Below are 26,484 nucleotides of genomic sequence, written 5' to 3'. Positions count from 1 at the left end.
ATCTATAATTTTTAATCTTTCATTTAGCATTTTATATAGATGAAATTACCACAGTGCAAGTCAGTGAAAATCAAACAAAAACCAAATAACCAAATAAAATGAACAAACATATCTTACATGGCAGCAACAAAGGGTATTTTAGATGAACACAAATAAGAACAGTCAGGAATGAGCAAAAAACTCAAGTTTTTATTTTAAGATACTGAAAAAAAAAACGTTACAAAAGTGGAAGCACTACTGGGCAAGAAACCAATGAATGAATGAATAAAAGATGACTTTATGAAAATGATGAAAAACAGCAGTTAAGCCAATGCAACCCAACTATAAATCCCTCCCTGTAAACCAAACACACAACATGTCAAATAACTGTAAACCCTATTCTATCATTTTTCAAATGCAAAGCATACAAAGTGATATTTTCATTAATTTTTGAAAAAAAAATTAAATGACATGAACTATATTATTAATCCACACACCTTATTTTAGAAACCATTAATACTTTTGTCCATTAAAAAACAAACAAACAAACATCTTGCAGTTTTTCTGTATAATTTGAACTATAGATTTTTAAGCACATCAACACCAAAGCTTACTCTAAAAATATGCGAACATTTAACAATTCAGACTGCTAAATATAAATTTTCTCCTCACACAGAACACTCATTTTTTCCACAACTTTTTTCCAAAACACTGAAAATAGTTTTGACAAATTCTGATTTGTGTGCAAGAAAAGCACAAACTCTGCTTTTCTTTTATCAATTTAGCTTTTGGTTTGGAAGGAGTTGAAGCTGGAAATACTGTAGCGACTGACTGATGAGGACATGGGAGAGCCTAAGTCTAAACTGTTCCTGCGGGAGCTTCGTCGTGAGCCACTCCGGGAGCCTGTGGTGGATCCTGGGGCAGAGGCAACATTGTATGGACTACTGATGCCTCTCGAAGACACAGATGACGCCTGGAGCATTTTAACGCCAGTGCTTTCCTCTGTCAGGCAGTTATCCAGAGCCTCTTTGTAAGAGATTTTAAGTTTACTTTTGGGGCATGTTAGGTTCTTTGTGTGGTATTTCGTATCTTGGAGCTTCTGGCCTGCTCTCCCATCCAGCCAACCCATTTTCAAGGCATCTTCTATGGTTCTTCTACCACCCATTTCTGGGTCATACAGACCTCCTGTTACAACTTGGAACTCCATGAATCTCTGTCCTGCTTCATATGGCAGCCACATCTCCTTAACTGCCTCAGGAACTGACATTTTTCTCTTCATTTTTACATCTTCAAAGCCAATATAGGCTTTTTGAGCAGGCTTAAGTTTAGTGGCCATGTCTTCAGTTATTATGCCCATACGACATGCCTCTTGGATGCTGACCCTTCTGCCACTTGCAGGATCAACAATTCCTCCAGTGCACGCCTGGGCCTCAAGCAGTCTCTGGGTAGTGATGGAATCCACTAGATCACGATTTAACGCCTCTGTGACAGATATCTTCTCTACGTTGTCTGTGTCAAAAATGGCACCAATAGGTTCTTGTTCACCCACTATTTCAACAGGAGAGGACAGAGTGAAAGATACACTGGACATGTGTTTATGGAAATCAGGTGAATCTTGCGAAACACTGCTGGCGCTTCGCTCTGTGACAGTGGTCGTCTTTGTTGTGGTCATTTTAGCGAGAGTGGGAGATAAGGGTCTTGACACCAGTGAGGATGATCGTGAGGATGATGTCGACAAAGAGGGAACTGAGCCTTCTGATGTTCTTAAATTTGATGATGAAGATGTTTTTGTAGTTGTTGATGATGATGTTACTGAAGATATTCCCAAAGGTGTTCTTGAAGTTGTTGATGATGATGATGATGATGATTTCACTGAAGATGTGCCCAAGGCAGCTGGTTGTCCAAACGATGAGCTATGTTTGGTCTTTCTGGTGATGATATCAGCGAATTCATTAATGGTGATGGCTCGTGCACGATACTGAGCTACAACTGATTCATCAATTAATCGCTTTTCAAGCAGTTCTGTAATGTCATACTGTCTTCCAGTTTTCTTGTCATTAATAAGAAACTTTACAGAACCATCTGGAGCAGTAATAGTGACCTCTTCCCATTCACACTCTTGGTCGGACAGCTCCAGGAAGGTCTCGTAGTCAATAAGCCCTTTGTCATATGCTTCTCGGACTGTCATCTCTTTATTGGTGTCTGGGTCCACGATCAATACTCTCCTCTTCCTCAGAGTGTTCTTCTGTGTTGACTCTTGACTTTTCTTGTCGATTATAGGCAAAAGCATGAGGCCGGTCTTCTTATCTGGGATACAGCGGTTCTTAAGCTCCGTGTAGGTTAGGTTTTCTTCCGTGTTAGGGTCAAAGAAACCTTTAGTATCAGCATTCTGATCAGAGAGGATCTTAATCATTCCGTCATCCAGGTAGCCTCTTTTGTAGGCTACATTCACATCAATACGATGACTGTGTTCCGGATCAATGATACCACCACTGGCAATTTGGGCCTCTAGTAGACGAATGCCATGGCCTTTCTCCACTAGACCTTTCTCAATGGCCTGAAAGAGAGAGATAGTCTTGTCTGTACCAGGCAGTCTGTAACCAGTCACAGCCCTTTCTGCCGCTAGCAGGTTATCTTTAAACTCTGGCCCAAACAGTCTTCTATTGTAGGCTTCACTAACAGTTAGATAGAGATTGTTCACAGGATCAACTATAAAACCTGAGGCAGCCTGAGCTTCAAGCAGTTCAAGAGTGGTCCCAGATTTCAACAGTCCATCTTTCATTGCCTGATAAATTGTCAGTACTTTATCACTGGCCTGATCATAAACTCCTGCTATGCAGGTGGAACCTCTCAGATAGGAGCGTAGACGCTCTTCAACCTCTTGGCTAGTCAAGCTACCTTGATTCAACTTGTCAATATCAGACCGCTGCAGCAAGTTTGCATCCACTAGATCCACAACAGACACCTGGCCTCTAAGCCCCTGGACAGTTGCTGGCTTTTTAGGTTCAGGGAGAAGCAAAAGACCTGTGCTTGGATCAGCTTTACATTTTTTCTTCAGGGATACATAAGGAGTTCCTTGCTTGGTGTCTGGGTCCAGATAACAGTCAGGACCCTGACTTAAGGCATGGTATAGATCCTGATCTATGAGATTCCTATTTAGTGCAATGTTTTTGGGTAGGAATATACTGAGGTCAGGGTCCAATATACCCCCTACAGACTCTTGAGCTTGAAGCACACGCAGAGCTGTGTCCTTGTCAATTAATCCCTTCTTCATGGCCTGGCCAGCTGACAGAAGTTTGCCAGTAGTAAGGTCTTTGTAGCCTATAGCAGCAGCTTCCGCTGCAAACAATTTTGATTCATCCTCTTTATCCACTACTCCTCTGGCACATGCTTCTTTGACTGTTAGTTTCTGGTTAGTTCTGAGGTCAATGATGTGACCTGTGGCAGCCTGAGCTTCCAGTAGCATGTCAGCACTATCAGATGACAGAATTTTCATTTTCTTTGCCTCTGTAAAGGACATTTTCCTTGAAGGCCCAACTGCCACACCAGCAATGGATCCAGTCCCTTTTAGAAAGACTTTCTTATCCACAGAGACTTCTGGGACTGTTTTCTTTCCCTTCAGTAGTTGGTCAAATGTTGATTTGTCCAGGACCCCACAATCAAGCAACTGCTGTGCTGAGACTGGTTTGCGAACACCATCAAACATTAGTTTGGAAGGGTCCTTCCTCTCGGTGACTGGTAAAAGTATCAGGCCTGTGTGAGGCTCTGATTTGCATCTTCTCTTTAAAGCCCCATAGCTGACATCACGTTCTGTGTCTGGATCAAGGTAACAATCGGGGTTCTGGTTTAATGCACGAAGCAGATCTTGATCCAGAAGATTACGCTTTATAGCTGTGTCTCTAGGTAGAAACACGCTAAGGGCTGGATCTAGAATGCCACCTGCAGATTCCTGGGCTTGCAGCAGACGTAGTCCTGTTTTTTTGTCAATTATTCCCTTCTTCATCGCCTCAAACACTGAAAGAGGCTTGGTTGTGTAAGGGTCTCTGTAGCCAACAGCAGCAGCCTCTGCTGCCAAGAGTTTCTCTCGATCTTTACTGTCCACTACTCCCCTTGCACATGCCTCCTCTACTGTCAACTTCTGATTTGATGTAGGCTCAATAATGTAACCTGTAGCAGCCTGGGCTTCCAGAAGTAAATCTGCACTATCTGGGGGCATGATCATCTGTTTCTTGGCTTCTGCTAAAGAAATCTTCCCTGAAGGCCCAGCTATTACACCAGCAATTGAACCAGTCCCTTTTAGAAAGATCTTTTTATCCACGGAGACCTCAGGGACAGTCTTCTGTCCTTTTACTAGCTGGTTAAATGTTTCCCTGTCAAGAACCCCACAATCAAGCAACTGCTGTGCTGAGATTGGTTTGCGGACACCATCAAACATGAGTTTGGAAGGGTCCTTCCTCTCAGTGACTGGTAAAAGTATCAGGCCTGTGTGAGGCTCTGATTTGCATCTTCTCTTTAAAGCCCCATAGCTGGCATCACGTTCTGTGTCTGGATCAAGGTAACAATCGGGGTTCTGATTTAATGCACGACAGAGTTCCTGATCCACAAGGTTACGCTTTATAGCTGTGTCTCTCGGAAGGAACACGCTAAGGTTTGGATCTAGAATCCCACCTGCAGATTCCTGGGCCTGCAGCAGACGTAGTCCTGTTTTTTTGTCAATTATTCCCTTCTTCATCGCCTCAAACACTGAAAGAGGCTTGGTTGTGTAAGGGTCTCTGTAGCCAACAGCAGCAGCCTCTGCTGCCAAGAGTTTGTCTCGATCACTACTGTCCACCACTCCTCTTGCACATGCCTCTTCTACTGTCAGCTTCTGATTGGATATGGGATCAATGATGTGACCTGTCGCTGCCTGGGCCTCCAGTAGTAAATCTACACTGTCTAAGGGCATGAGCATCTGTTTCTTGGCCTCTGATAAAGACAGTTTCCCTAAAGGTCCAGCCACCACACCAGCAATCACTCCTGTCCCCTTTAGAGAGATCTTCTTGTCTGCAGACACCTCTGGGACAGTCTTCTCCCCCTTCAGTAGTTGGTTAAATGTTGGTTTGTCCAGCACCCCACAATCAAGCAAGTCCTTTGCTGTTACTGGTTTACGTACACCATCAAAGACCAGTTTAGTAGGATCTAGTTTCTCTGAGACTGGCAAAAGTAGCAGACCAGTATGAGGCTCTATCTTGCATCTTTTTTTCAAAGTCTCATAGCTGGCATCATGCTCAGTTTCCGGGTCAATGTAACATTCAGGATCTTGTTTCAGAGCATGACGAAGGTTTTCATCTAAAAGGTTGCGCTTAATAGCTGTGTCTTTAGGCAGGAACACACTGAGATTGGGATCTAGAATTCCTCCCACTGATTCTTGGGCCTGCAGTAGACGCAGTGCAGTCTTATTGTCAATCAATCCTTTCTTCATGGCCTCAAACACTGAGAGAGGCTTGGCAACTTTAGGATCCTTGTAGCCAACAGCAGCGGCCTCAGCTGCCAATAATTTGTCTCTATCTCTTATATCCACTACTCCTCTGGTGCATGCCTCCTCTACTGTCAACTTCTGATTTGATGTAGGCTCAATAATGTAACCTGTAGCAGCCTGGGCTTCCAGAAGTAAATCTGCACTATCTGGGGGCATGATCATCTGTTTCTTGGCTTCTGCTAAAGAAATCTTCCCTGAAGGCCCAGCTATTACACCAGCAATTGAACCAGTCCCTTTTAGAAAGATCTTTTTATCCACGGAGACCTCAGGGACAGTCTTCTGTCCTTTTACTAGCTGGTTAAATGTTTCCCTGTCAAGAACCCCACAATCAAGCAACTGCTGTGCTGAGATTGGTTTGCGGACACCATCAAACATGAGTTTGGAAGGGTCCTTCCTCTCAGTGACTGGTAAAAGTATCAGGCCTGTGTGAGGCTCTGATTTGCATCTTCTCTTTAATGCCCCATAGCTGGCATCACGTTCTGTGTCTGGATCAAGGTAACAATCGGGGTTCTGATTTAATGCACGACAGAGTTCCTGATCCACAAGGTTACGCTTTATAGCTGTGTCTCTCGGAAGGAACACGCTAAGGTTTGGATCTAGAATCCCACCTGCAGATTCCTGGGCCTGCAGCAGACGTAGTCCTGTTTTTTTGTCAATTATTCCCTTCTTCATCGCCTCAAACACTGAAAGAGGCTTGGTTGTGTAAGGGTCTCTGTAGCCAACAGCAGCAGCCTCTGCTGCCAAGAGTTTGTCTCGATCACTACTGTCCACCACTCCTCTTGCACATGCCTCTTCTACTGTCAGCTTCTGATTGGATATGGGATCAATGATGTGACCTGTCGCTGCCTGGGCCTCCAGTAGTAAATCTACACTGTCTAAGGGCATGAGCATCTGTTTCTTGGCCTCTGATAAAGACAGTTTCCCTAAAGGTCCAGCCACCACACCAGCAATCACTCCTGTCCCCTTTAGAGAGATCTTCTTGTCTGCAGACACCTCTGGGACAGTCTTCTCCCCCTTCAGTAGTTGGTTAAATGTTGGTTTGTCCAGCACCCCACAATCAAGCAAGTCCTTTGCTGTTACTGGTTTACGTACACCATCAAAGACCAGTTTAGTAGGATCTAGTTTCTCTGAGACTGGCAAAAGTAGCAGACCAGTATGAGGCTCTATCTTGCATCTTTTTTTCAAAGTCTCATAGCTGGCATCATGCTCAGTTTCCGGGTCAATGTAACATTCAGGATCTTGTTTCAGAGCATGACGAAGGTTTTCATCTAAAAGGTTGCGCTTAATAGCTGTGTCTTTAGGCAGGAACACACTGAGATTGGGATCTAGAATTCCTCCCACTGATTCTTGGGCCTGCAGTAGACGCAGTGCAGTCTTATTGTCAATCAATCCTTTCTTCATGGCCTCAAACACTGAGAGAGGCTTGGCAACTTTAGGATCCTTGTAGCCAACAGCAGCGGCCTCAGCTGCCAATAATTTGTCTCTATCTCTTATATCCACTACTCCTCTGGTGCATGCCTCTTCTACAGTCAACTTCTGATTTGTTTGAGGGTCAATTATATGACCAGTTGCAGCCTGCGCTTCCAGTAGCAAATCTGCAGTATCCTCAGGTAGCAACATTTGTCTCTTGGCTTCTGACAAGGACATTTTGCCTTGCTTCCCAGCTACCACCCCAGCAATTGGCCCAGTCCCCTTCAGATTGACATTTTTATCAACAGACACTTCTGGGATGGTTTTCTTCCCCTTTTCTAGATCTTTAAATGTTGGCTTGTCCAGGACACTGCAATCCAGCAGCTGCTTGGCTGTGACAGGTTTTCGAACACCATCAAAAATAAGTTTGGAGGGATCTATCTTCTCAGTGACAGGAAGAAGAAGAAGGCCCGTGTGTGGTTCTACCTTACATCTTCTCTTCATTGACATATAACTTACACCGTCCTCGTTTTCTGGGTCCAGGTAGAGCTCAGGTCTTTGACTCAAAGCACGGCATAAGTTGTCATCAATTAGGCCACGCTCAATGGCTGTGTCTTTGGGAAGGAACACACTGAGTACTGGATCTAGAATGCCCCCCACAGACTCCTGAGCTTGTAAAAGACGCAGTGTTGTGTTTCTGTCAATTAGCCCCATCTTCATGGCCTGAAATACTGAAAGAGGTTTATTTGTCCCAGGTCCATTATATCCTACAGCTGCAGCTTCTGCTGCTAGCAACCTCTCTCTGTCCTTATCATCAATCACACCATGATTACATGCTTCTTCAACTGTCAACTTTTGATTAGTTCTGGGGTCAATGATGTGTCCTGTAGCGGCTTGAGCATCCAGAAGCAAATTGATGGCATCTGCTGGGAGGAGATTTTCATTCTTGGCTTCAGTGAAAGTCAGTTTTGCAAACTGAGGTCCAGAAATGGAGCCTGGACCTTTTAGACCTTCAACTACCACCCCGGCTATTGGGCCTGTACCTTTTAAATTGACTTTTTTGTCAACAGACACTTCAGGGACAGTCCTATGTCCCTTCACCAGCTGGTTACATGTTTGTTTATCCAAAACACCACAATTGAGCAACTGGTCTGCTGTCACTGTCTTACGGACTCCATCAAAAATCAGAGTGGAAGGATCCAAGGTTGGGGGTTCTCTGGCAGTCTTCAGTTCAGTTTCTATGTTCTTTCTGACAATGGTGACCTCATGTAATTCTTTCTGGGTGGCTGACAGTTTAATTTTATATGACTCTTCAAGCTCACGTAACTCTCTCATCAGCCTTTCTATCTCACTTTTCAAAGATTTCTTTTCCCTCTCCGAAATATCCTTGTCTGTCTCATACTGCCTAATCAGGCCATGTTTGCTATCACACTGGTCCTTCCAGTGACTTAAATCCCTCTTCACTCTTTCGTTCTCCTCCTGTAGACGCTGCTTATTGTGATACTCAGATTCTAAGGACAGTTTAATGCGGCTGAGTTCCTCCTCTAGTCTTAAGATGTGGTCTTTGTCCTTTTCTGACAACTGCAATTTCAGCAACAGAGTGTCTCTCTCGGTTACAATTTCATTATACTGGGACTGAAGGGATTGCATGGTGGCTCTTATCTGCAGGAAATAAAGAGAGAGAAAAGAGACGAGAAATTACTCAACTCAAAAATACTCATATATTAACAGTATAGATGAGGAACCTCATTTATTTCTTTTTCATTTTTTGTATACAACCAGTGGTTATTGAGGACAGTGCACATTCTTGCTCTTTTCAATCTTTCACAGTGCAAGAATTCTTTCTGCGGAAAGAATATTTGGGTGCACAGCTTATTTAGAAACAATAAAAGCATTTTCTCAAAAAAGTTTTTTGTTGTCGTTACAACTCAAACCTTTTTACATTTTTGTAAAAGAAAAACAGCTGGCAATAGTGTTAAAAGTTGAAATATAAAAAGCAAGTCTGTGCCTGTTCTGCCAAATTGTCATTTGGTTTGCTATACTAGTGATATAACAAAAAATGGCTAATTCTATTTAACGACCAGAAAGCAAGACTGATTTGCAAAACAGCACAGATACATAAAACCAATAGATGTGGGCCAATCGTGATCACCTGATTTTAGTTTGCAAGAGGAGTTGTCATAAGCATTTTTGGAAACTGTAAATTTCTGAAGTCATGCCAGTGCTGTTTTACAAGATTGCAAAAGGTGTCTTTAAGCCCATTAAGATGTACTAAAAATATAAGAAACAATGATCAGAATCTAGTAGACCAGGAAACCAGCGGCAGTGATGGTGCTGATCATTCTGGGCAAATAAAGTGACCCCAAAAAAGCAAGCGAACTGCACTAACTCTAACCCTTAACTCCCCATCTTTCCACAGTGTGTACAGGGAGACAGTGGAATAGGAAGGCTGTCAGGTAGAGAGGCACAGATTATGTTTGCATGCGAGTTTATACACATGCAAGTTTATTCAAACACATACAGACAGTATGTGTTCAAATCAGAGTTGCATCTACAAGAGGCACTCCAGCATGCAAGGAAAGGGTTTGCTTCAGACTAGCTAGAGCTACAGTTGCTACTTGAATGCTTCAAGTGGTGAAGACTCTGATTTGGAAAGATGAGAACAGTCCAGGACTAAGCACCAAACTTCCGTGTACCTCGGTGGCCTGCGTTTGTATTTTCTCAGTCTCCACTTTGAGTTTCTCCCTCTCAGAGGAGAGCTCGGAGACCAGGTTGCGGTAGTCTAAATTACTGCGCTCACTGGCCTGTAGCTGCAGCTCCAGCGCAGTAATCTGCGAGGAGAGCTCATCATCACTTCCCTGTTTGGCCCTCAAGAGTTCATCTTTCTCATGTCGTGTTGTCCTTAGCTCCTCATCCAGTCTCAGCCTCTCTTTGGTCTGAGCTTCTGTCAGCTCCTTCAGCCTTTGAAGCTCAACTGAGTTCGCATTCAGTATCTTGCTTTTCTCCTCTATAGATTTATAAAGACCTTCATTCCTGAGGTTTGCTTCTTTGACTTTGAGCTGCTCCTCAAGCAGCTGCTGCTGAAGGGCTTTCAGGTCAGAGCTCAGCTGTGTGATGTGCTCTGCAGAGGTCTTGTTCTGTCTCAAGCTTTTCTCTAGCTCCTCCTGCAACTGAAGACGCTCTTCTTCACCTCTCTTTTCAGAATTGCTGGCTTGTTCTTGGCTTTGGCGTAGTGCAACGATAGTGCTGCTGTGTTCTGCCAGGGTCATATTGGTCTTCTCTAGCTCTGACTCGATCTGCCTTCTTCTGGCTACTTCTTCTTGGTTAGCTTGCCGCAAATTCTCCACCTGGCTCTCAAGTCCATCTCTTACAGCTTGGAGGTCCTTGATGCGTCCCTGTAAGCTTCTCATATTTTGCTCAACTCTGCTTCGCTCCCTGCTTTCTCTCTCCAGCTCCAATCGCAGTTTCTGAAGCTCCTCCTTGTACTCCCGCCCCTGGGTTACAGCCACTGATGAATTAGTTAGCTTCACTTGCAGCTGGGACAGAGTCTGTTCAAGCACACCCTGACCTTCTTCCGCAGTTTGTCTTCTGCGGGTCTCCTCCTCTAGACTGTGTGTGACATAAGCCAGTCGGTCACTCGTCTCCTGCAGGTCCTTCCTAACCTCAGCCAGCTCTGCTCTATACTGGCTACTTTGCTCGTCTCTCTGCCTCATCAACAGTTCCACCTGACTTTCCAATTCTCTTCTCTTGCGGCCTTCCTCGATGATTACAGCCCGCTGAGTGTGAGCTTCCTCATCTGCTGCCTTCCTTTGTTCCTCAACCTGGCTGATAGATATTCGGAGTCTCCGTAGCTCCTCCTCGAGATTCCTCCTCTCTGCCTCCATCCTGTCATACTGCAGCTGGAGCTCCACTGTATCCTCGTCCCTCTCAGCTGCCAGCCTTTGCATGTCTGCATGGCTGACGTGGATCTGAGATTCGTAGCTGAGCTTTAAGTTATTGATCTCCGTACTGTATTGGCTCCTTACCTTTGATATCTCCTTCTGCAGCTCCATGAACCTTGCTGTCTCGTCAGCAAGCTGTCGCCGGAGCTGTTCAATCTCAAGCTCTTTATTTGACAAAGTCTTCTCCACCTCCACCTTGGACCAACTGACTGTCTCCAGCTCGTTCTGCCTCTTTCTCAGCACTGCTTCATACTCTTCTTGCTGCTGAGTGTAGCGCTCTTCTGCTAGCTTCCTCTTCCGCTTTTCTTCATCCAGCAAGTAGTTGAGACGTTCCACCTGATCTCTGAGGCCTGCCAGCTGGCTCTGTGTGTTATCTAGGTTCTCCTTGGTGGCACTGCACTGCAACGATGCAGTTTGTTTCACCTCCTCCATTGACAGCAACTGTTCTTTTGACTGGTTCAGCTCCCGTTGGTACTGAGCAAGAGCATCTTCCAGTGATTTGTTCTTGGCGTTGCGGTCTCTCATATCGTCTCTCAGAAGGCGAAGTTCTTCTTCTAACAGGTCAATCCTTGTGTTACGAATCTGAAGGAAAGACAAAGAAAAGATGAATACAAATGTGTTTTTAAAAATGATAAATTAAACTTTCATTATTATTTTTTACCCACTTGTGTTGTGGTTAACAAGTATCCAGCATAACATTTGCTTAGCACAACCCTATTAACACCACATTCATATCGTGTTGCCATGAAGAAACATTCCATTCAGTTTGAGGCAAATCCAAAACCCCCAACCAGTTCTGACAGATACCTATGCCTTCCTGTTAAAAGGGAGTTTTTCCTTCCCACTGTCACCAAATGCTTGTTTATGGGGAGTGGGGGAGGGGGCGAGATGTTGTCATCTCATCGGATCGTTGGGTTTTTCTGTGTTATTGTAGAGTTTCATTTGCCATTATAATTAATTGAATTTAAAAAAAACTATAGTTATCTCATGTCTCTTGCGTTTTCCACCAACTTTTCTGTATTTTAGGTCTTATTGAACAAAAAACTGCTTTTTTAAAAATCTTGATCATACTATAGAAGGTTATCCATATGAAACCACACACTTGGCTAACAGGTTATCAATCATAAGACGTGTGGTTGTGAGTTAGTGACAATGAAAAGACTCATCTTGAGACTACAAAACGGTTCTTAAATAACTAATAATCTGTCCATGGAGGTTGCTTGTACTTACAAAGTGAAATTAGTCACAAATGAGGTATGTGGTTTATCTCAACAAAACCTCCCTGTAATTGCTTTGTTCACTAACAGATTACTACAGTCATCCATAGCTACACTGTTATTATCTTAGTTTGCAACCATAACTTACTAACACTAAACTGCACCTTTAGCACAATGTCCAGCTGTGAAAGATATATTTTTCTCTAGATTGATACCATCTGATCTCAGAAGCTAAGTAGCATTGTGCCTGGTTAGTACTTGAATGGGAATACACATTTTTCCTTACCAAATGGTCTGCCTGGGAGTAGGCTACCAGTCTATAGTCCTATGTGAGAAAAAAATTTGCTTTCCATAGGATACTAATATCCAACATAGTGGATAGTAGGTTGCTTATTATGACTAGCTGCAACTTAGTCGCAACATATGTCCTTGGCATTGGTCATATCTAAGTGAACTTTACTCTCTTTATACTGAAACTCATGTATATAGCATCTGTAGTCTGTCAGTTCTTGGACAGTCAGTAACATCGCATTGCATGCAATGTGTGTCTTAATACTCTGTTAGCTGATGGATATTAATACACCGAGTTCATGAGCAAAAGACGCATGTAAATAGGAGCAACACAATGCTGACTGCAGGTGATGTTATTAACAACAATGGTTTGCTGGAAGGTATAAAGGAGTTCCTTTAACTTTAACGTTATATCAAAGATTAGGTGACAGATTTACCCCAAATTCTCATTCATAATCCCTGGGCAGTTTGATGACAAGATGTCATAAACAGAAAGAAAGAAAAAGAAGAAGAAAAAAGAAAGAAAACCATGATTACATCCAACAAGATATTTTTGGATGTTCAGCATTGGAGATCCGTACCTTGAGCTCCTCCATGTTTCTGAGCAAATCTCCTAGGAATCTGTAGTAGTCATCAGAAAGGGTAAGCAACTCCATATATCGAGTCTGCAGTTGGGTAGCCTGGAACAGAGACAAATTTAATTTTAATTTTAAAAAAACATCAGAAAAATCAACTCTAACCTACAAGAAAAAACATGTCATGTACTAATGGTTAACTACATGTCTAATGTTTTTACTACAGTTGCATTACTTCATGATTGAGATCCACTGACGGCGACTTCAGCATTGTCCTCTTCACTGGGATGTTGAGCAAAGTTTCTAAACCAGAGGTGTAAGCTGCAAGGTCTGTTTCATAGTCCTGTTAAAAATAAAAATGAATAAATAAATAGAGGAAGTTGATCTTTTAATGAATCTGAGGCCAAATGCACTCGATTATTGACCTACTTACCTTGATAGCGTTCACACAGGCTTCATTGTCCTTCAGCACACTATCTACTGTCTCCCTCCTCACCTTGATTTCTGCATTCAGAGCCTAGAGAAACCCACAAAGTACAGATGTCAGGTATCTGATGCCTTCACAGAAAATTATTGGAAGTAGCTCTAATAATAGCAAAAGTTCAGCATATTACCTTCTGGTTGTTAATGAGGTCTTCCAGTGCTTGAACATTTTCTATTTTGGTGGCCTGTAGAGCCACCTGTTTTCTGCGAGTGGCTTCAATCCATTCAAGAATGGAAGTGCTGGTTTGCTTGTAGTGTTGCAGCTGAGGCAGATATGATCGAAGGTCCTGCATTCTGAGCAAGTGGAAGAGACGACCAGCATAAGTGAGTTATGTCACTTTTACTCAAACGCTGTCATGCCAAGTTTACAGATTAATATTGTTTTTTTATTACATTTAAAATACCGAAGCAACAAATGTTTTGTGCTTTGCTCGATCATTTTCTGCCAATCACAAATTGACATATGTGTATGTGAATAAGATGTTTTAAAAATAGATTCACATGTGTACAAGCAGCCTCATATACATATGGTTGAATATGGAATGAGTTATTTACTGCATGACTGTAAAGTCTTCAATTTCACATTAACAGTCAGTTATTATTAAAAACTGACAGAGCAGCATACCTCGTATCGAGCTGTAATTGGATTCGTCTCCAGCGGTCTGACAGCATGTTCACATCTTCTGTGTATTTTGTTAGCATCAGGTCACACCTGTGGGAGGATCCGCCCACCTGGCCGTTCCAGTGGCTCGCCTTGGACAACTCTGCCTCCATAGCATTTAGAATACCTTTCTTCTGATCCAGCTCTGCTTTGATGTTCTGCACATCGACACACGACACAACATTAATGATACGACTGCATCCACCGTATAATAAAAATCAGCCTGATAAGTGGAATTAAAGCATATGTCACAGCACAAAGGATATAAGAAAAATAGGGCAGTATTCACAAATGATTTGTCTGCTATTATCAAAGAGTAGGAAAACACCATTATCTTGCAAAAATACCTTCAGAGTTGACATATATTCCTCCACTTCCTCAGGAGACAGAGAAGTGGTCTCCTTTTCTGTCATTCTTGCTTCATAAACTTTCACAATGTCCTCGGCTCGTGCCACACTCTCCAGCATGTCCCTTAGAGCTCGTAGCCTAAAACAAGCATATGGAATAATCAAATATGCAAATATGCAAGGCATATGTGTGTTTGTCATAATGTAGATTATCTGTATGTAAAAGTATATTTTTTTGCAGATAATAATTGATCTTACAGTGCACAGTTATTAACTGTGCTTTTAAATTAATCAGAAGAACACACTAAGCTTTACGCCATCGTTTTGAGGTTTTGCCTTGTGTTATGTACCGCTGAACATAAGCTGATGAGCTGCTCTCCAGGCTGCCCAGTCTTTGGTTAATCACTCCAATCTCGCTGCGGAGGAACTGAGCTTTGTCTGAATCATTCACGCTTTCCAGCTCGTTTAGAATGCGCTCCTTCAAAAGTAAGTACTCAGCACGCATCGAGTCCACATCACGCTGCACAGTCTGAAAGATGCACATATATGTCGCGATAAATACAGGGTCGTTTTTGTTTTCATTCTACATGCATTTCTGTTATTCTTATATTTTATGCTTTCACCTCTAACTGAGAGATCTTGAGGCTACAGTCCTGCACGCCGTTGTCTCCGAAGCAGACATGGATGTGCTGACTCAGCATGTCTTCAGCGGCCTCCAGCCTCAATCTGAGCGAGTGCAGCTCTAATAAGCTGTGAGATGATGATGATGATGATGTGGATACCTTCCTCTTTCCTGCGTCCGTCTTGGTCACTTTTATCACTTCCTTCTTCACCACCTCTTTCTTTGCCTCCGCTTTCTTCTCGGCCTGTCTTCTGAGCTCTGCTCTCCGTCTTTCTTCTTCAAGCCTCCTGGCCTCCTCTTGGCGCATCCTGGCCTCTTCTTCAAGCCTCCAGGCCTCTTCTTGGCGCATCCTGGCCTCTTCTTCAAGCCTCCTTGCGTCTTCTGCAGCAGCAGCTTGTACTTGCTGCTGCTGTAATATAATCAGCTGGTGTTGTTGCCCAGATGTTTGCTGTAATTGTTCCTGCTGGACAACTGTGGACAAAACGATTTTTAAAAAATAGATAAAAGTCTTTTCAAAAGTTCCCTAGATTCACTTATTCAATTCAATTATTCCATTATGAAGCACACAGACTCAAATGCATACTGTATACTGTACTTTACTGTAATATACTGAAATACGTACTAAAAATATTGAATTTGAGCAATGTTTATATACAAATCTAAGAGACATCCGGCTAAAAAAAACAAAAGCCAAGAAGTGCAAGAATAAACATATGGAGCTGAAAATGAGCGCAAGAGGTCCAGCTGATATATGAGACTGAATAGAAATGTACAGAATAAACAGAACGTGTACTTGCGAGGTGATCATTACTACAAACACTTACTGTAAGTAGGTATCTGCACCACTAGCTGTTCATAGTGGGTCTGGGCATCATTGACCTGGTTCTCTATGCTCCTCTTGTCCTCATCAGCAAACATCTGGGAATTTACACTGTTCACTATAAACTCATCATAGTGAGTCTCCATGCTCTTGATCATTTTCCGGTACTCCTCTGGACGCATCTTGGCCAACTGAACAGACACAGAAACATTAAGTTTAATTTGGACCCAAACAGATCTTTTCACCGAGGAGAGGTCAGAGGTCAAATGTGACATGCTATTTTAAATCTTTGGTACCTTCTTTATGTTGACGATACTCACCACACTTGTAAGAAACATAGTTTCTAAGTTCTAAGGCTATGTTTATAAATTAATTTTCCACCAATAAATCATCAAGTGTTATAAGAATAACAGTGCAGTAAAATGATTGTGTGTGTTTTTTTAACACAAAGTACAAACTGGAGCAGTGAAAAGTTGCAAAAGGGACTTTGGTTTGAAGCAGCGGGTTTCGAGAGATGCTTAAATGTCTGTTTGAATGCCACAGAGTTATGCAGCACTCCAAAGTGTGCAACTATGGGAGCTGTTTCCCAGCATCTGGAGGTGGCTCAGAATGAGAGACGTTTACACACTTTTTAAGCCCATATTAAATGGAAGACTACAGCTGTTGGCTTAGAACAAACTGTAAAAGCAAAAACCCACCTTTAAAACCAAATAATTAAACGTTAATTAACACCATGTCACAACTTTTATTATGACCATTTGTTTTCTCCTTTGATACCTTGCAAGAGAGCAAAAGTTTGACTTTGACGTATGACTAAATATTTTTTTTACAGACAGCAGAGGCCGACTTCCAACACCTCGTCGGTCCTTACCATGGAGATGGTGAGGGAGTTGATGCGTTGGATATCCATGACGCAGTACTGCCAGGAGATGAGACTCTTGACGTTGATATAAAGCTGGCTCCAGATTGACAGGATTGCTTCGTAGTACTGCTCGTTTCTTTGCACGACACAGAGGTGAAATTTAAAGGTTTCAGGATTATCTTTCCAGCCAGAGCAAGAGTTATACAATCACCTTTAACAGTAAATGTCCAAATCAAAGCATTTTTTGTTTCTTACTTGTTGGCGAGACTGATGCTGATTGGATTAGGTGGCGGTACAATCAGGCACACAGAGGGCACCAACATATCCAGACCCCCCGGGCCAGTCACCAGCCACTTACTGCGCTGGTTGTTGTCCTTTAGGATAGCCTCATTGCCCTTAAGGATCACCTTCTGTGAGCCCAAAGGTCACATAAAACACATAAAACACATGAAACACAAGTTAGAATAAAAGAAAGAGAGAATGTCGGTGCAATGTAAAGTAAAAAATAAAAATACCAATATGTGTTTAACTTTGACATCTGAAAACTGACCTGGTCCTGCTTGAAGTCGCACAGAGCCTTGACAATGACGCCGCTGGTGTTCTTCTCTTCAGGGTTTCTGGGTTTCAGTCTCACGATCTCCTTGGACTTGCTGACCAGGTGTTTAACCTGCCTCCTATTTTCCACAATCTTCTCCTTTTCCCTCTGAAGACAAAAAAGGTTTCAGTCAACCTGCCACTGTTTAGCCATTAACAACTGCTTTACTTTTCTAATTCGCCAACATTTTTGTCTCTCTGTAAATAATGAAGTCGCACAGAATGGCCTGTCCTGTATGAAACATATGACCTGCAATCCAGAACTGGTTTGGTTTTTTTTGAGAGTTCTGTTTCCATTTTTGTAACTAATGCCATAACTACTAGGCATGCAGTCTGCCTTTACAGTACAAATAATGTTTCTTTTAAAAGAATGGGCTGAATTTGAGCATGTCTGTAACAAGATGCCAACAACCAAAATAGTACTTTCTATTGTTTGGCAAAAGTTTGAGGGCTAAGATGCGTGTTTCTCCTGGACTGTAAAAACTGGGGTTCTGGTCCAGAATGAGTAAAAGAAACATTTGGTCATTCGAAGGTATTATCCAATGGTATTGGAGTTGCTTCACTATTAGGTGGTACACTCAAAACTAATTTGTCCAAAATCCTGCCCATTTTTTAATTATGTGTAAATGTTCTATGTGATTTTATAACATAAGTACAATAAGTAAAACGTTAAATTCAAAGAAAACTTTTTTTACATTCAGTTTATTCCGAGCAACCTCTCCTGATGAATTATGGAGATGCTGGTAATGGTGTTGTGGTTCTTTTTTGGGGGTTTTGTTTTGGTTTGTTTGTTTTTCCATAACTCGTGTATCTGCAAATATACACATTCTGTATTTTTCATATGTAAGAAACTATACTGTGGTGGGGCTTGCTAATTTCTTGTTTTTGATTTATGTATGTTTTGTTTTGTTTTGTTTTACTTCATATGTTTCATATGTTGTTTGTTATTTAAGACAAAAAAAAAATTAAATGAATGAGAGGTAAAACTTGAGGGGGTAGGGACAAATAAGTAAATACTTCAGCCTACTCCTTTTCAAACAAATAATGGAATGATATTTTGTAATGATTGTGAATGTTTGAAATGTTTGAAATAAAAATGAACTGAACTGAATTATCTGGCTAAATAATCCACTGACTTTATATATTTCAGGATTTGTGTTGTTGTTTACTGTAGTGCCTGAGACATGAAATTTTCAAAAGCTCATCCTACATCAAAGATCTACTGTATGTTCAGTCTAATCAGTTTTATCTCGCTATGCTAAACGTCTAAACACACGCGATCAAGCTCCTGATGCCTAGCTGATGAGTTACTGCTGTAATGACGCTGTCCTACCTCCAGGTTTCTGAGGAGCTCCTGCAGGGTCTCCAGAGAAGTGTTCTTGTCGCAGATGAAATTCTTACGAACCGTCTCGTGTTCCTTCTGCAGAGCACTGTACGTCTCGTTGGCCTCCTTGAAAAACTAAATGCACACGTGTGTAAGCATATGTGATGTGAGTTTCAGGAGAAAACACGCACAATTTGTGAAATACTGAGTGAAATCTAGCATGAAGTTAATTGTAGTTTCCCAGTCTCATTATGATAAGTAAACAAGCAATTTTTATGTGTACATAACAACTGAAAAGCTGAAAGCGAATCAAAATGCTAATGTAGCAACAAGAAATCAGAGGTGTCATGGTGCATCTTTTACATGCACTCTTATTCACAGTGTCCGTCAGTGTGACTGACTCCTGCAGGTTCATGTTTATTAGAGTAGCTTTAAGTTACCTGGCTGTACGCTAAATTCTCCTTCTGGTGAGTGTCGATGCATTTTGTTATTTGAAGGAGCCAGCTCCACTGAGTCTGCAGGGTGTCACTATAAGCCTGAAGAGAATGCACAAGCACACAAACACTGGAAAAAAAGCCAAGCTTTTACTTGCAGGTTTATAACTAGTTGTTTTTGGACTGAGATTTCTACTTCTGATCGCTCCAGACCTCGATCTTGTCCGATGCAGGGTGGTCATTCTTCAGGAGGTTGTCCACTTTGGCCTTCAGCCTATTCAGATCCTTTTCTTTTACTTCCAGGGCACTCATCAGTTTCTGTTATATAAGAAGAGGTGGATAATCACAGGGACACAGGAAAAACATCAGGATGCAGCAAGAGGGAAGTTCTGTGGCTTCGCTGTAAGTGGATGACTAATCGCAGCTGCCAAAATCCAATCTACCACAGATGATTGCTCCCTTATGAGATGCAGATTACTACATAAAAGACATCAGCGCCATTTAGGCTCAAGGAATTGCCAAGAATGTTTATTGCCTAAAATGAAGCTCGTAAAATTGGAAATTAAAAAGTGGATTTTTTGCAGCATCTACTGAATCCAGCTCTATATTTGTTCCCTTGTGATCCGATGTTTGACTAACCGAGTAGCTCTCCTGCTTTCTGGGGATATACTGGTCGATGTTCTTGTCTCCCCAGTCAAACATCAGTTCCTCTTCCTCCTTCTCATTCACCCACATGATCTCTTTGGATATTTCCTGAATGATCTGCTGGAACTCTCGCAGCTGCTGGGTCCGATCATGGGACTTTTTCTAGCAGGGTTAAACAGGGTTAAAGTGAATCAATTTAATACAAATCTCTAGCGATTAACAGGGAAATACACTACACAGAGATAATATTTAGTTTCTTCACCTGGAGATTGTCCCATTCCTGATCCAGAGCCTTAAGATTGGCTTTGTCTCCTGTCTTCATCTGGGGGAAGAGAATGAGTCAAATTATGTGTTTCAAAATAAAGTGATGTGTCAATATTTGCAAATGCTAATAATCAAAACAGATACTAATAATAACAAATCGCTATCTGACCAATAGCGGATCATTTTTATTTGTTTAGGTTATTTATCTCTTTACCCTGTGATCTTCTTTAACACTGGTTTAGTTTTGTGACTTTAAATATCCCAAACAATAGATCAACGGCGCTTCTGTTTGAAGCAACAGTGAATCTCAGCATCGTCTCATCATCACAGCATTGATACTGAACCTGCTGACTGAACCCACCAGGTCATCTCTGGCTCGATCGAACTCGACGCTCCTCTGGATGGAGCTGTGAAACCTCTGGTGGCTCATGAGCTGCTGCTCGATGGCTGCAGGATCGTCTCCCCATGAAGCTGTTTCAATCAGACGCTGCACGGAGTAGATCGAGTTTTAGAGAAGACTTCAGACACAGGCACTTCATGTCACCAGCAGGTGGCGGCAGAGATACAAGTTAAACCAGCAATTTGCTGGTAAATTCATGCACCACTTGGGGTCAAAGATCAGCAATCCACTCAGAAAGAAATGATTTAGCACTGAGTGTAAAACAATAGCTCCTTTTAGCTTCTATTTGTACTTAACCACAATGAGCACATGATCCCTTAATACTGTGTCTACACCAACATAGCAGAGCATTCTTCTCTATGCTCTGTGTTAAATGCTGTGAATGTTGTGTTATCATAGCGATCATGGTTCAGCGAGATCTGTCATTTGGTTTACCGACACCTTTTATTACACTGTCATAAAGTGACACGGCACTTAACCATCTAGTTAGTGGGCATTAATGTCACTTTTGTTGTTGAAGAAGTAGGTCTTTCTTTCACTTTAGGTTTATTTCACAAAGATTTCTTTTGTGTAAAGGCTCTGTTTCTCCAGTTAAACATAAAAAATACTTTTTCTTGAACTGTTTAACAATTTTAATTATTTTAATGTAGTTGTTCACATTTTTAGTGTGTTTAAAGAACTATAATATATTAAATATACTGTGGAGCATTTTAACTTCTGTTGTGTTTAAATGTGCTATGATATGAAATGAGCTGATTATCTGTTGTGTGTAACAAACGTCTCTGACTTACTAATGTGACAAATTACATCAACTTCTCTTAATCTGAAAAAATGAAGGCTGGTGTCAACCGAAATCAGGTGATCAAAATGCAACAATTTTAGGGTATTTAAGACTGAAATAAATGCGCAAAAAACCCTGTCAAAAATGTAAAAGAAAAAAAGAAAAAAACAAGCCTCCAACAAATCTTTTGAAATGTAAATGTTGCCTAAATTTCACCGAATATTGATTTTTAGTAGATTTCTTAGCTAATAAGTATATTCTTCTCGACTCCCCCAAGTTCGGGTGCTTGACCACCATCTACTGCAGGTAATGCACAGTTTAATGCACACTGTAGTAATGCCCCTCAAGCTTTACCAAGACACCTTAACCCAGGATTCCTTAAAGGGCTCATGAATGTCAGAAGACTGATCTTCAAAAGCAGCTGCAGGTGCACGTTAGGTATTAAGTTGGGTGTGTCTATACACGCCTTTTGCTGTGCAATCCAGCCCATAGCATCATGATAGCTCCTTCCGGGTTCCTCCCAGCCAACGGAGCCCCCCTTGGTGCTCTTCCTTCTCTGCGTGGTGCCTGAGATGGCCATGTGGACCCCCTTCAGCTGGCTATTGTACATCTCCACACTATGGATTAGAAAACAGAAAAAGATGAGACTTGGAATGAACAGCATATGCTATACAAAGAATATATTTTTATAAAAATTCATGAAATCTCTGTTTGTCCATCCATCTGTCCGGTCAACAAACATTCATCCCATCTGCTTTAAAAATGGGAGATTAATTACTGACTGCCTGAGGAAATTTGGACTAAGTTTAAAGCTTGAGATACATTCACTATCCTTTTGAACAGCAACTGAATTACTTAATTACCTGCATGTGACGCATTCAAGAGACAGTTACATTTCAGTGTCAAAATCATGGGTAACACTGACCTCGGATGGGCACTGTTCTAGTAAAAGAAAACTGAGATGATTAAGACAGAGAGAGAAATCTGGCCTTCCTTACCTTCTCATTACGTTCTCATTAGGCTGTCCCATCTGCCTCAGGTCGGCCCCGCAGCTCTTCAGATTTTGAATGGCCTCTTTGGCCATCCCCATGAAGTACTCGGCCTCACTCGGGTTTCCACCCTGCAATACACAGACACAAGGAGGTGTACAAATCCAGAAAACTGAATGGGCACACTTGGAGTATAGATGTCTTTTGTCCTTGTTGTGCTTTAGATTGAATTATTTCCATTTAGAAGTGCCAAAAAATGTCAAAACTTCAGAAAAACAACTTTTACAACCCACGGAAGAAGATGATTTATGACAAGGACAAAGCGGTTGTGATAGTCTGCCGATATAAGTAGTCAACAAGACAATAAATCACACGCCCACAAATTTTAAGGTGAGTTTTGCACTTGCGATGAACTTCACAGTAACATAAATAATTCATGATAGGTTGCTTAACAGCTAAACTAAGGAAGGGTGTAAATTTAAAGTGGACTGACAGTTGCAATACTGCTCAAGGGGCCAGTTCTAAAAATCACATCCAACAGGGAGTTAAACAAAAATGAAACATTATCTATCTGGTGTCTCTCACAGATTCTGACCGTACACCAAAAGCCTACACATCCAGCTACTCCAATTACAGCCGCACAACATTTCTGTCATTCTTTCTGTTTCTTTTTGCCTCAGAGGACAGGCTACAACACTACACTCTTCATGTGAAATAAAAACCCTCCTGACTGGGCTAACTGACTTTTATCTGCACTTCTAGCAGTAAAAGCACAATAAGTAACACAAATAAGAAAAGAAAACACAACTCACAGCTTGAATGTAGTACTCGGCTTTCTGCAGGTACTCGTTGCACTGGCTCTGCAGGATAGCGGCCTTCTGGTTGATAGAAGTAAGTGTAGAGCCACTGTGGAGGGCAGCGAAGTAAACTCATTAACATTAAGATCTTCAGCTTTAACTATTACCAAAATATTCCCAGTTACCGCAGCGGTTCCCAGTTTTTTTCACCGTGTGTTCCCCTAAAACAAAGCAGTGTCTCCTTTTGCATATATCATCATAATCCACAAACTGAAAAGATATGGTCATGGTTATGGCTAGATTTTTCAAATACATTAGCTAAAAAAATACACTGCAACGGATTACATCAGTACGGGCTCAACAGCTGGTATGTATAGTCAACATTCATACACAATGTGCCAAAGAAACTCTTTTCACTGCTATTATAAACATTACAATTTTCTTTTAATATTGTTTTAGGTTTAATTTGATAGGAAAGCACTGCAGGCACGCAGGAAAGTGAGGGGGAAAGTCTGGAGCAGACTTGAACACAGATCTTTAGTGGGGCCTTTGGTATATGGGCTCAAACACACGAGCTGTGGCAGCAGCCACAAATCTAAAAATTTAGAAAAATAAGTGTTGTTATGATAGAGATCTCTCTGTTTCCTAGAAACAAGGAGATATAGAGACAGAAAAAAGCTATCACCCCAGATAACCAGCTATCACTGCTGCTTATAGTACGTGTTTTCAATTCTGAGGTACTAAACTATTTATGCTGGCTGTATATGAGCAAAATGTTTTGTACAGTCTGAGCTGAAACTCAGATAAGCATCCAAATTTCTACAAAATACACTTTTCCTGAAACCTGCTCTGGTTTTCACAGACACACATACAAACTACAATGTTGACCTCATTCTAAAATATGCATAAAGACCCACTCTATGTATCTCTATTATCAATTTTATTGACCAGTTTTGATATACTTGTGTTATCACACATATCATAACTATTGCCCTAAAAATCTAAGCTGACATTGGCTTATTTAACTAGCTATGAATGAGGGCACTGTTTCCAAATAACACCTGTAATATCTCTGTCATCTCTACACTTGTATTTCTTGTTTTACTTACCATCCAGAAAAAAGTGCTACCAGCTATAATAAACAATGTAATAAATGTACTTATATTTGCCATAAGCTGCCCCAGGCACTTTTCCCTTAATCACAGGGCTTACATGAGTACCTTATCTCAAACATCACTCCCTGATATAAAACTATCAAAGCCATAAACGAAGTTGCTCTGACTCACAACTTATGTTTGCGAATTAAATAAATCTGCCCGTTCCTCAAAGTGCGGGGTCAGAAACACAATCCTTGTGCTGCTGATAGAGTCGCATGTGTTAAAGCGACACGCGTGTCCGTGGGTCTGTGAAGCAGCAGAGGGAGGCGGCAATTTAACGCGGACTGTAAATCTCGTTTCTCCCCGGGGAGGTTTGCTCCTGTGCAGAGCAGAAGCTGAGGAACAATTGAAAAGACGTGCCAAAGACAACAGCTGTATGTCAGCATCACGACGTGTATCACTGCGCATTATCAGTGCGTATGATCAGTTATGTCACTGACGTGACTCTGCAAACCAATCTGAGTTAAACATCACTTTATTTTGTTTTATACACAATTACCACCAGCTTTACTTCAGTGTTACAAAACAAGTGGAAATGCTGTTACTTTGCAGAACAAGAACATTTCCCTGTAATTATACTCTTGCGGGCTGATGTGCATTGAATTGCTTTGTTCGCTTTTTTAAAGGCCAGTGAGTATCGGGTGTTTTTAGTGTTTGCAGGGCCCAAAAAACAACACAGGCTGTCACGGTTAATAATCTATCGTGCGCTGCAGTTCACACATTGGCCACAGGTGCAAAAAGAAACGCAAAACTTGTGGAAGATAGAGTTTAAATTCATACCCCATTCCGCTGATCAAGCCCCCGCCGGCGCCGCTCATCGCCCCCCCTCCCATGCTGGCCCCACGCCACGTCATTCCTCTCGTGGTTCCGGCTCTCATGCTGCTCGCCATTCCGCTAGCCATCCCACCTCCCTTCACGGACTTTGAATAGGTGAAGGTTTTGCGTCCGTCGTGTCCGTACTGGTCGTATCCGTTACCCCCTCCGTGGAAGCCGTCGCTCCGTGCGTACTGGTAGGTGGATTCTCCAGTCAACTCTCCCCTGGAGTTGGCCCTGCGGAGCATGTTCAGGGCCTGCTGAGACCCGTACGCTGACATGGTGACCAGAGAACTGCAGCCTCGGCGGCTCCACAGAAGTTACTGGACGAAACTAAGTGGACGGAAACAACCTGACAGGTTGCCGCCCTCTCTCTCTCTCCACTCTGTCCGCCCTGGTCCCTCCGGTGCAGACTGCAAACCGAGAGCAGGACGGGACCGTTTTTGGAGCCTTGTGACCACACCTCTCTGTCTGTCAGCCAAAAACTTTTTTCTTTCTCTATCTCTCTTTCTGCCACTCCCCTGTCTACTCAGCTGGAGACAGTGTGTGTGTGTGTGTGTGTGTGTGTGTGTGTGTGTGTGTGTGTGTGTGTGTGTGTGTGTGTGTGTGTGTGTGTGTGACCCTAAGGTCCACAGGTTTGAACACCTCGCAAATGCAGGACGTTTTGAAACATTATGACATTTTTATTTTTGCTTCAATAAAGACAGCTCGTTTTTGGAAAGCATGGCTATGTTATGGAAATCAGAGTCTGAGAGGAGCAGAGACAGTTTTAAAAGCACAGTTTAAGAAAGCGGATCAGAAGATAGCATTTGAACAGAAGGCGATCAGCATTTGGAAAGTGATGCAGTTCTTTCTTTTTTAAAATAACGATGTTTCTGAAAAGTCAGGTTATGTGTGTGCTTTAGTAAAGTGGGGTTATTTTTAAAGTGACTGATTATGAGAGCGAGTTAGAGATCATCCCAAATTGGAAACTTGAAACTTACAACTTGTTAGTTAGTGTCAAGTTGATGGATTACTCATGGTGGCAGTTCTAGTTAAGGAATGAAGTCGATTGCATCCTCACAATTATAAAGCAGAAGAAGGAAATGCTTGTATTTGCCAGGATAGCTCAAATGTACACACTAATTATTTGAAAAAAAAAAGTATTGTATATACAATATGCTCAACATACATGATTCAGTAAAATGACTAGATTATATACTAATGCGATCAGTGCTTAGATTTTTATTTTTTTAAGTATGGTTTTCCCTTGACAGATGTGCCTAGGATATAAAAACAACTGCTTTTAGTTACATTCCTAGTTTAACAACATCTGTAGTATTAAGCAGAAACTAGTAAAGTAATGGCTGTAATAATCAAAGGCCTTAAAGACAAACTGCTTAAAGTACAGATAATACATCCAGTACACCAGGTGATGCATCTTTTGAAATTTAAATTAAAACAGCTGCCGAGGTATCGCTCACTCCTCTTCTCCACAGGTGTCTTTAAGTCTTTCCATGCCCCTCCCATCTGCTTTCAGTCTGTGTCCTCAACTGAGAAGAAACTCTCTCTTTCTCACAC

At 41.9% G+C, this 26,484-nt stretch overlaps 1 protein-coding gene across 2 annotated transcripts; it reads right to left on the bottom strand.

The window, feature by feature from the left end:
* Positions 1-169: 169 nt before the first annotated feature.
* On the bottom strand, positions 170-25,361 carry dspb (desmoplakin b). 2 transcript variants are annotated; one of them, XM_085435976.1, is made up of 24 exons: positions 24,892-25,361; positions 22,970-23,063; positions 22,167-22,288; positions 21,635-21,785; positions 20,349-20,474; positions 19,986-20,045; positions 19,718-19,885; positions 19,292-19,396; positions 19,085-19,180; positions 18,654-18,779; positions 17,277-17,429; positions 16,982-17,136; positions 16,736-16,862; positions 15,869-16,055; positions 15,046-15,515; positions 14,773-14,951; positions 14,423-14,561; positions 14,040-14,233; positions 13,546-13,708; positions 13,365-13,448; positions 13,167-13,274; positions 12,938-13,036; positions 9,604-11,430; positions 170-8,569 (listed from the first exon to the last, which is right to left on the bottom strand). In XM_085435976.1, exons 1-24 carry the CDS (start codon positions 25,203-25,205, stop codon positions 761-763), a joined length of 13,056 nt encoding a protein of 4,351 aa, XP_085292102.1. In that variant the 5' UTR covers positions 25,206-25,361; the 3' UTR covers positions 170-760. The 2 variants fall into 2 exon arrangements, with proteins under 2 accessions (XP_085292102.1, XP_085292101.1); XM_085435975.1 differs by lacking the exons at positions 21,635-21,785; positions 22,167-22,288; positions 22,970-23,063; positions 24,892-25,361 and having other exon boundaries at positions 10,933-11,430; positions 20,349-20,573.
* Positions 25,362-26,484: the final 1,123 nt, after the last annotated feature.

The sequence above is a fragment of the Copadichromis virginalis genome, linkage group LG17 (genome assembly GCF_057382275.1).
Source record: "Copadichromis virginalis isolate Kocher_CV1m ecotype Utaka linkage group LG17, C_Virginalis_male_GT1.1, whole genome shotgun sequence".
Classification (NCBI taxonomy): domain Eukaryota; kingdom Metazoa; phylum Chordata; class Actinopteri; order Cichliformes; family Cichlidae; genus Copadichromis; species Copadichromis virginalis.
This window is presented reverse-complemented; position numbering and strand designations above follow the sequence as displayed.

Excerpts from the sequence above, each read along its gene's own strand:
- dspb (XM_085435976.1), bottom strand. The coding sequence starts at position 25,205 with ATGTCAGCGTACGGGTCTCAGCAGGCCCTGAACATGCTCCGCAGGGCC. Across the intron at positions 11,431-12,937 it reads GAAACATGGAGGAGCTCAAG|ATTCGTAACACAAGGATTGA; the intron begins GTACGGATCTCC and ends TCTTTCCTTCAG. Across the intron at positions 8,570-9,603 it reads TACAAACGCAGGCCACCGAG|ATAAGAGCCACCATGCAATC; the intron begins GTACACGGAAGT and ends TATTTCCTGCAG.